This window comes from Lactuca sativa, chromosome 8 (genome assembly GCF_002870075.4).
Source record: "Lactuca sativa cultivar Salinas chromosome 8, Lsat_Salinas_v11, whole genome shotgun sequence".
Lineage (NCBI taxonomy): Eukaryota > Viridiplantae > Streptophyta > Magnoliopsida > Asterales > Asteraceae > Lactuca > Lactuca sativa.
In genome coordinates this window covers 197,786,364-197,797,162 of record NC_056630.2, presented here as the reverse complement: position 1 = coordinate 197,797,162, position 10,799 = coordinate 197,786,364, and the positions used below count along the sequence as shown (strand labels likewise).

The 10,799-nt window shown below is 27.7% G+C and overlaps 1 protein-coding gene across 2 annotated transcripts; it reads left to right on the top strand.

The window, feature by feature from the left end:
* Positions 1-8,033: 8,033 nt before the first annotated feature.
* On the top strand, positions 8,034-10,316 carry LOC111906633 (uncharacterized). 2 transcript variants are annotated; one of them, XM_052766246.1, is made up of 3 exons: positions 8,034-8,943; positions 9,027-9,634; positions 9,751-10,316. In XM_052766246.1, the coding sequence occupies exons 2-3, from the start codon at positions 9,482-9,484 to the stop codon at positions 10,162-10,164; spliced, it is 567 nt and encodes a 188-aa protein (XP_052622206.1). In that variant the 5' UTR covers positions 8,034-8,943; positions 9,027-9,481; the 3' UTR covers positions 10,165-10,316. The 2 variants fall into 2 exon arrangements, with proteins under 2 accessions (XP_052622206.1, XP_052622205.1); XM_052766245.1 differs by having other exon boundaries at positions 8,319-8,943; positions 9,027-10,312.
* Positions 10,317-10,799: the final 483 nt, after the last annotated feature.

The window sequence follows — 10,799 nt, the reverse complement described above, 5'->3', positions numbered from 1 at the left end:
CATAAATTCTAGGTGATTAAATATATATAATCACATGTGATTATATGCATTTAATCACATATGATATATGTGGACAATATTTATCTTTGTGTTCTCGATTCAATAGTTGTTCTTGTGTATATAATCATATGTATTTAATCACATATGATTTATATAGACATCATTATTTTTTGTCTGTATAAATCATATGTGATTAGATACATATAATTACATATGATTATATGTATTTAATCACATATGATTATAGTGGACAAAGAACAACTATTGAATCGAGAATGTGACTACGAATCTCATCTACATAAATCATATTTGATTAAATATATATAATCACATGTGATTATATGTATCCAATCATATATGATTTATGTATACAATATTTAATTTTACGGTTTCGACTGACTAATTGCAACCACCCACCCACCCACCACCACCCATCACCACACACCACCACCACAAGTTACCACCACCTCGCCTTCACCATCCATCGCCACCACCACCACCTACAAAGATTTGTTATTGTGTTTTTGATTCATTAGGTTTTATCTTGTATATAATCACATGTAATTATATGTATCGAGTCACATGTGATTATATGTGTCGAATCATATATGATTTATATGTTATTAAATACATAGAATCACATGTGATTAAATACACATGAAAAACTAGTGAATCGAGAATGCAAAAATGAATATTGTCCACGTAAATCATCTGTGAAAAGATACATATAGCCACACGTGATTATATGTATTTAATAAAATAATATTTATGCGGGCCGTATTTATTTTTGTGTTTTCGATTTAATAATTGGCATCGTGTATTAAATCACATGTGATTATATGTATTTAATCACATATGATTTACATGGACAATATGTGTTTTCACGTGTTGATTCAATAGTTGTTCTTGTGTATTTGATCACATGTGATTATATATACTTAATCACATATGATTCGTATGGAAAATATTTATTCTTGCGTCAATTCAATAATTGTTCTAATATATTTAATCACATGTGATTATTTGTATTTAATCAAATATGATTTATGTGGACAAGATTCATCATTTCTTTCTCAATTTAATAGTTATACTAATGTACATAATCACATGTGATTGTATGTATCAAATCGCATATGATTTATAGTGATAATATTCATGAGTCAATATTTTTTCTTATGTATTTAATCATATGTTATTGTATGTACTAATCATATATGATTAATGTGGAAAAAGAAAAACTATTTAATCAAAAATGCGAAAATGAATCTTGTGTACGGAAATCAAATGTGACTAAATGTACAAGAACTTGCGTCGATTCAATACTTGTTCTAATATATTTAATCACGTGTGATTATATGTATTTAATCACATATGATTTATGTGGACAAGATTCATTATTTCTTTGTCAATTCAATAGTTGTACTCATGTACTTAATCCACATGAGATTATATGTATCAAATCGCATATGATTTATAGTGATAATTTTCATGATTCAATATTTTTTCTTATGTATTTAAACATATGTGATTTTATGTATTAATCACATATGATTAATGTGGAAAAAGAAAAACTATTTAATCAAAAACGCGAAAATGAATCTTGTGTACAAAAATCATATGTGACTATATGTACAAGAAAAACTATTGAACAAGAATATGAAAATAAATGTTGTCCATATAAATCATATCTAATTAGATACATAAAATCTCATGTAATTAAGCACACAAGAACAACAACTGAATCAAGAATGCGAAAATAAATATTTTGCACATAAATTATATGTGATTAGATACATATAATCACATGTGATTATATGCATTTAATCACATATGATATATGTGGACAATATTTATCTTTGTGTTCTCGATTCAATGGTTGTTCTTGTGTATATAATCATATGTGATTATATGTATCTAATCACATATGATTTATATAGACATCATTATTTTTTTGTCCGTATAAATCAAAGGTGACTAGATACATATAACCACATATGATTATATGTATTTAAACACATATGATTACAGTGGACAATTTATTGAATCGAGAATGTGACAATGAATCTCATCCACATAAATCATATTTGATTGGATACAGATAATAACTTGTGATTATATGTATTTAATCACATATGATTTACATGGACAATATTTGTTTTCACGTGTTTATTCAATAGTTGTTCTTGTGTATTTAATCACATGTGATTATATTTATTTAATCACATATGATTCGTATGGAAAATATTTATTCTTGCGTTGATTCAATAATTGTTCTAATATATTTTATCACGTGTGATTATATGTATTTAATCACATATGATTTATGTGGACAAGATTCATTATTTCTTTCTCAATTCAATAGTTGTACCCATGTACTTAATCACATGTGATTATATGTATCAAATCGCATATGATTTTTATTGATAATATTCACGATTCAATATTTTTTCTTATGTATTTAATCATATGTGATTTTATGTATTAATCACATATGATTAATGTGGAAGAAGAAAAACTATGTAATCAAAATGCAAAAATGAATCTTGTGTACATAAATCATATGTGACTAAATGTACAAGAACAACCATTGAAAAAGAATGTGAAAATGAATATTCTTCATATAAATCATATCTAATTAGAGACATATAATCTCATGTAATTAAGCACATAAGAACAACAACTGAATCGAGAATGCGAAAATAAATATTTTCCACATAAATTTTGTGTGATTAGATACATATAATCACATGTGATTATATGCATTTAATCACATATGATATACGTGGACAATATTTGTTTTTGTGTTCTCGATTCAATAGTTGTTCTTGTGTATATAATTATATGTGATTATATGTATCTAATCACATATGATTTATATAGACAACATTATTTTTTGTCCATATAAATCATATGTGACTAGATACATATAATCATCTATGATTATATGTATTTAATCACATATGATTACAGTGGAAAATGAACAATTACTGAATCGAGAATGTGACAATGAATCTCATCCATATTAATCATATATGATTGGATACATATAATCACATGTGATTATATGTATTTAATCAAATACGATTTATGTAAACAATATTTATTTTTGCGGTTTTGACTGAATAATTGCTTTCATGTAATTAATCACATGTGATTATATGTATATAATCACATATGATTTGAGGTGGACAATATTTATTTTTTCCTTCTCGACTAAATAGTTGTGCTCATGTACTTAATCACATACGATTATACATATAATTACATGTGATAAAATACATGATAACAACTATTGAATCGAAAAAACAAAAATGAATTATGTCCACATAAATCATATGTGATTAGATTCATATAATACATGTGATTATATGTATTTAATCACATATAATTAATTTGGATAAAGATTTGTTTTCGGGTTCGTATATAATTACATTTCATCCCCACTACCTTTCACCACCACCACTACCTAGCTCCACCAAACATCTCGACATAACATCATCACCCATCACCACCACCCATCATTATGTGTATATAATCATATGTGATTATGTTTATAGATTTCATTATGGAAGCTTATGAAAAAAAAATCATACTTACAAGTTGTGCAGGTCATGCCCTTGATGAGGTTTGAGATAGTTAAGATGTTTCTTCATTTGTTTCCTCCATTATTAATGTTATTTTGAACCCTAGATCTCCAATAGCACAAAATAAACAGCGTAAAGGGCAGCCTACCTGCATAGTCAACAACAAAGAGTTCATGGTCAACTACAAGTAAGAACAATATAATCATATATTTCCTAAACTAACAAGAACCTTGAACACAACTAAATCTAATTTATATTAACTAACACAAAAAAAAATCTTGATTAAATGAATATAATAAAACATAATCACTTTTCTCTCTTAAATAGCACTGTAGTATGATATTTCATATATTAGATAAATATATAACTGAATGAAAAAAATAAACTATTTATCTATTTCTTGCTTTCAAGCCATGAACACATAAATTAGTTATATCGTGCATAAATTTTTAGTCGACACATATAGTTATAAACATAATAATATCAAACAAAAAGCATAAAAAATGATTGTGGTCTTACTAACCTTAAAATCAAGTAAAGGGGATCCGTTTAGAGGGATGGAAGCATTCAACAAACTGCGAAGATTACATGTATCCAAAAAGGCAGTATCTTGGTCCCTTTATATTGCAAAACATACATAAGATGTTGAATTGCATAACATACATAAGATGTTGAATCATCTTCAGTACCCCATGTTCAACCATGTTGAAGCAGGCTGGAGTTCTGCAATATCTGAATCAAGGTTTGAGTTTTTTTTATCACTATTATCCTTGTTCTTTGAAAATTAACTCTCTTCAGGTCTAAAACTTTGAAAAAAAATCAAAAGCTTTTGCAAACCCCAACTCATTGTTCATACTCTTTGAACTCATAAAGGAAGCTAGAATCCAGTAGCCATTAATACAAACAAAAGTTAACAACTTATACAATCTTGAAAGATAATTGAAAAAAAAAGCAATATAAGTTTTATGTATTAGACTCGTACTAATTATACCACCTAGATCTAACTGATCAAAGTCAAAGCAATGGACAATTCATATGCAGTCCCTACTTTCCACCAATAATAAAAACAATGCTTTTAACTTTTTAGATGAACAAAGAAGTTTTAACTTTTGAAATGATTGGAAAAGTATATGATAATTACAGAAGGAATTTTTATATATGACGTCAAGAGACACATCATGTCTCTGATACAAGAACATACAACAAATTCTTCATGAATTTGAAGGCGGAAACCTACTTATATATATTTCTGTAAGATTTTACCAATAATACATAAAGAAAAGTAAGTCAATAACACAATAATTCCATATTTCAACTTCTTATAGCTCAACAAACTTCCATAAACTATCTTCTGGCTACAGAATTGAACACAATTAGTTGATAAAGGATCAAGTTTAGAACTATACCGAACAAGATAAAGTGAGAATCAACGATACATTTCTTAAATGGAAAAAAGAAGCGTGTACAACCATGGTATAAAGTGTGTGCACAGCAAAATACAAAATCCAAAAGGAATCAGATGGAAGAACGAGAAATCTAGGTAATAATTATTGTTAATTCAATGTAAGCTTAACATTTTTGATTTGGTATAAACTAAGAACAAGATGTTAGAAGATACGACTATGAACCAATTATAACAAAATACAATATCATGAGCTCGTAATCGATAAAAATAATTGATAATTAAGCTTAATTCTCATTTGGTTGATCAAATGTGTGTGTGTGTGTGTGTGAGAGAGAGAGAGAGAGACAGAGAGAGAGAGGGAGAGAGAGTACCATTGGAAGGATCTGATTGCCAATTTAGAGCAGTAGATTTCAGGATAAAGTGTCCAGAATGGGTGAAACAGAGTAAAAGAAGAAAAGCACAAGGTAGGGTCGCTGGCAGAGGGGTATAGCAAGAGGAGGCGGTGCTGGGTGGAGGGCATGATCGGAGTGGGGTGAAGCTAGTTTTGTGTGAAGAAGCAAAGCACAGGAAATATTTAGGTTAAATCACGCACAACCCTTTATCTTAGTAAAAACTTAAATGACACTCTTTTTTTAACGTGACGCACTTTTTTTTTAACGTGCATTAAAATTTGTTCTTAAATACTATCAAATCTACTATTTGTTCTCATTTGAATATATATATATATATATATATATATATATATATATATATATATATATATATATATATATATATATATATATATATATATATATATATATATATATATAGGGATAGGTTCACGTGAGACGCCCTAATTTTGTGAGACCGAGAGACGTATTTTTTTTTTATTTTTTTAGTTAATTCAAGTTCCGAAAATAATATTTAAAATAAGAATTTTTGGATTTTTCTATTTATTTTGCATTTTAAAATTATTTTTTAGAATATGTACAGTGTAACATTCTATTAGAATATTTCATGTATTTTTCAAAAAAAATGGATTTTTTTTATTTTTTTTAGTTAATTCAAGTTCCGAAAATAATATTAAAATTTTTTTTTTAGATTTTTCCATTTATTTTGTATTTTAAAATTATTTTTTAGAATATGTCAGCATAATATTCTATTAGAATATTTCACGTATTTTTCAAAAAAATCCGGGATTTTATTTATTTATTTATTTATTTTAGTTAATTCTAGTTCCGAAAATAATATTTAGAAAAAGAATTTTTGAATTTTTCCATTTACTTTGCATTTTAAAATTATTTTTAGATTTGGTCTCACGGTCTCACAAAATTAGAATAATCTCAAATGAACCTGAACATATATATATATATATATATATATATATATATATATATATATATATATATATATATATATATATATATATGCACACACACACACATACATATATATAATACTTCGTTTTTTGATATATTAATTATAATGTTCTTAAAGTTCAACCCTAATTTGATTTATTTTCAAAATTTTCGAAATTTTACTATTATTTTTCTCTTACATCACATATTTTAGCCGAACACCTACTAGGCTATATATATTATAGTTGAAAATGAAAATTATGTAAGAGGAAGATAAATGTGAAATTTATTAACATCTTGGAATAAATCAAGTTAGAAGTTGAATTATAAAAATATTGGACAATTAATATATATATATATATATATATATATATATATATATATATATATATATATATATATATATATATATGATACAAAACGATGTAATATTATAAGTTTAGGTACCTAAACTTATATACCCTTAAGAGTATATTCACTTTTCCCATATATATATATATATATATATATATATATATATATATATATATATATATATATATATATATATATATATATACTTCTTTCGTCCCAAAATTATTATCCATATTTGACTTTATAAGTCTCTTTTATTCAACTTTGACCTTAAATAAACTACTTTAGCTTATATAACTTTTTATGCAAAATATATAAATATATTGTTTTATAAATGTATTTTCGTTGTTATAAGTTTCATAAAAAATTATATAATACAAATATAGTTATTTATGGTCAAAGTTGACATGAAAAGATTTCAAAAGTCAAACGTGAACAATAATTTTGGGATGAAGGGAATATATATATATATATATATATATATATATATATATATATATATATATATATAAACATTTCAATTATAAAAAATCAATTAATAACCATTAACAATAAAAAGAAGAGAAAATGACAAAAATAGCCAATTACACTAATTGCATTACAAAAATAGCCAAAAAAAATCGGGATTACATATTTAGCCACCCATTTCGCAGATGAGAAGGTCCCATCTGCGAAATGGGCATCTCATCTGCGAATGTACAAGTGCCTGAAGCACAGTTGTGCTTCAGGCACTTGTACATTCGCAGATGAGATGCCCATTTCACAGATGGGACCTTCTCATCTGCGAAATGGGTGATTTTTAGGTATAAAAACGTTTTTTTTTTTTTTTTTTTTTTTTTTTTCATTTTCACCATTCTCTACACAAAAACTCTCTCTAACTTTGGGCTTCTCTCGAAATTTTGGCTAGTTTTTGAAGAAAATGGAGGATTATGTCAACAATCCCGTAAATATGGTTAGATTTTAACTCTTTTAATGTTTAAAGTTATTTTTTTTTTAAAGTTAATTTTGTTATGTTTGATAGTTTTAGTATATTTTTAGTATACTTGAAGTTTAAATGCAAGTAGAGACAAGTAGAGACTGCGTAGATAATGTTTACAATTTGTTATTTTTGTAGTTTTTTTAGTTGTTGTATAACCTGAAATCTTGTAAATTTTTATCCTATAATTGTTTATATAAACTGCAAAATAGTTGTTTGTATATATATTTGTCGTATAACATTTGTATAAGTTGAAAATTTGTCGTATATATATTGTTAGAAATTGTTTTTATTTGTCGTATAAGCTGAAAAATTTGTATAAAGTAGTCGTATAACTTGCAAAATTGTTAGTTTGGTTGTCGTTTTATTTTTAAATTTTTTTGTTTATATGGTTATATAATGTTAGTTTTAATTAGAAAGATAAAAATTGTTTATATATTTGTCGTTTAAGTTGAAAATATGTTTAAGTTGAAAATATTTATATAATTATGTATGATATTGTTTTCTATCGTAAATATATTTGTTGTATAACTTGGAAAATTGTTTATATATGTGTATGTTATTGTTTTTTATCGGGGAAATATATATATTAGTAATTAAGAAAGTATTTGCAGTTCGTAATCATATATTTAAAAAAAAATATATTTTTTAGTTATCTAATTTGTTTTTGTGTTTTTTTTTGCAGCATGATTTTAGTTTAATGAATACGAAAGCCTTTGCGAACCTAAAAGGCTCTGGCGGTAACATATGGGAAGTCTTTGAAGTTTTAGATGATGCCCGGCGTGCTATTTTCAGAAATACCGTCTTTGGCTATTTTATTGATGTCCCTCGTTTACAAGGGGACGCTTTATTGTTTCATAAAATGTTCCTTCATCAGATCCGGCCGGACCCTGTTTTATCTCCAGATGGAATAAAACGTTTATATTTTCGAGTAGGCAATACCAAAATGGTTTATGGGCCGGAAGAGTTTTGTTTGATTACCGGCTTCAATTTTGGGGAGTATCCAAAAAACATTGGGAGAAAAGGGTCGGAAAAATTAATAAGCAGTAAAAAAAGATGTTTACTGCGTGAACGGCTATTTCCGGACCATACTAATAGTTCGGTGAAAATCGGCGACCTGAAAAGTTTAATTTTAAATCAAACATTCCTAGCACTTGACGACCTTGATGCAGTTAGAGTATGTTTGATATACATTTTGTGTGAAGGTTTTTTGGGCAAAGAAGTTAACGATCGGGTGCCACAAGATTGGTTTTATTTGGCTGAGAATTTGGATCTCTGGAATAGGTATATTTTCTTTACGTTAAAAGTTCTATTTTATTAAAGTTATAATTTATATAATAATCAATTTTGTTTTTTTGTTTTGTTAGCTTCGCTTGGGGTAGCTATCTATGAGATTTTACTTATGTTGACCTTGAGGATACGTGGAATAAGATACATCATTATTTATCACTTCCTGAGCGTGGTCAAACTTTAAAGTATTCCGTCTCAGGATTTACGGCTCCAATTAGGGTATAAAAATTTTCTTATATTTAAATTGTTTTATTGTTATATTTTTTATTTTAATTTTAACTTTTATTACTGTTATTGTACAAAATTGTAGATATGGATATATGAGATGATTCCGGCTGTTCGTGCATGTGAATTTGCATTAAGAAAAAATAAAGACTTGCCTCGGATGAAAAGATGGAGCGGAACAAAAAAATTGAAATGGGTTGACGTGAACAAGATTTGGTCAAAGATGCAGGTTTAAAAGTTAATTGTTTTTTAGTCAATAACAAAAGTATCATGTGTGCAGCATATAACCATTTGGTACCGACTTTTGATGGAGAGACGGTTTGAGAGCGACCGACATACAATAATGCCTCCAAATTTTTTTGTTTCTCATGCTTTGGAAGAAGGACAGGACTGGAGGGCGTTTATGGCTGGTATTGCTACATACCCCAACTTCATGGTTGCTTGGTGGGATGTTGATACGGTAAACTTAATAGTTTATATTGAAAATAATATCGTTTTTTTGTTATGTTTTTGTATTGTGATGTTTTTGTATTGTGATGTAAATAAACATAATTTTATTTTCTGATCCTTATACAGGTCTTATTGCCGATTCATTCATCCCCTAATCATTGGCTATTTGGGGAACTACGATTAGCGTCAATGGAAGTGCATATTTATGACAGTCTTGGTAGAGGTGCTTATGAAAAATTCAAATCCGAAGGAATCTTTTCCAAATTTGAACGTCGGGTGGCAAATTATTTGGACAAGATTAAGTATTGGGCGCGGAGGAACATCCCAAGGATTCCATTGAATATGCAATTCATTTATGAAGAAAACGTTCCCCAACAAAGTAGTCATTTGGGAGATTGCGGTGTTTTTCTTTGTATGTTTATGGAGCAATTGGTTTCAGGTCAACCAATACGTGTTCTTATTGACCCAAAGAACGCAGCTTTAGAGTTCCGTCTCCGGATGGCAAAAATTATTTGGGGGTCTAGTCTTGCTCCTCTGTAGTTGGATTATATAAATGTATATACAAATTAATGTTGGATTTCATTATTAGTTTATCTTTAGAGTTTACTCAACGGATGACAAAAAATATAACGTTACGACAATTACAACAATTTAATGACCTACTAATTACTTATCAATAAATTCAACATAAGAACGACCACAACATTTGTTTTAACGTTACAAATACAACAATTTATTGACCTAACAACTTCAAAACCATAAAAAAAATATTGAAAAGCTTACAACTTGTAAACAAGAACTGCCAAGAACAACACCCAACTACAAACCAACGCTATCTTTAACTTCTTATTTTCTGATTGAAAGAGCTTATTAGAGTTAGCTACTTTAGCTATTACCATAGAAGATTGGTCCTTGTCTTCATCAACCCAACTGATAAACCCGCATTTTGGTCCCTGTTAAATTTAATATCCACAGTAAGAAAATAAATTTGTGTCATGTAAACACGAGGGTTTAAATTTGAATGACGGTAAGAACATGATACCAAATACGGGCAAGCGTAGAACAATCTTCCTGGGTTTTTAGTTGTACCCGAAATCCTAACGATACGTTCTCCTCCACAATTGCAGTATGCCATTAGCCTTCTTATTCTTTTAAATCGGAGTTACTTTCTCAGT

What these genes read in the sequence shown, in the direction of transcription:
- LOC111906633 (XM_052766245.1), top strand. Translation starts at nt 8,360, where the DNA reads ATGAATACGAAAGCCTTTGCGAACCTAAAAGGCTCTGGCGGTAACATA. An exon ending in AATTTGGATCTCTGGAATAG is followed by an intron (nt 8,944 to 9,026) that starts GTATATTTTCTT and finishes TTGTTTTGTTAG; the next exon opens with CTTCGCTTGGGGTAGCTATC.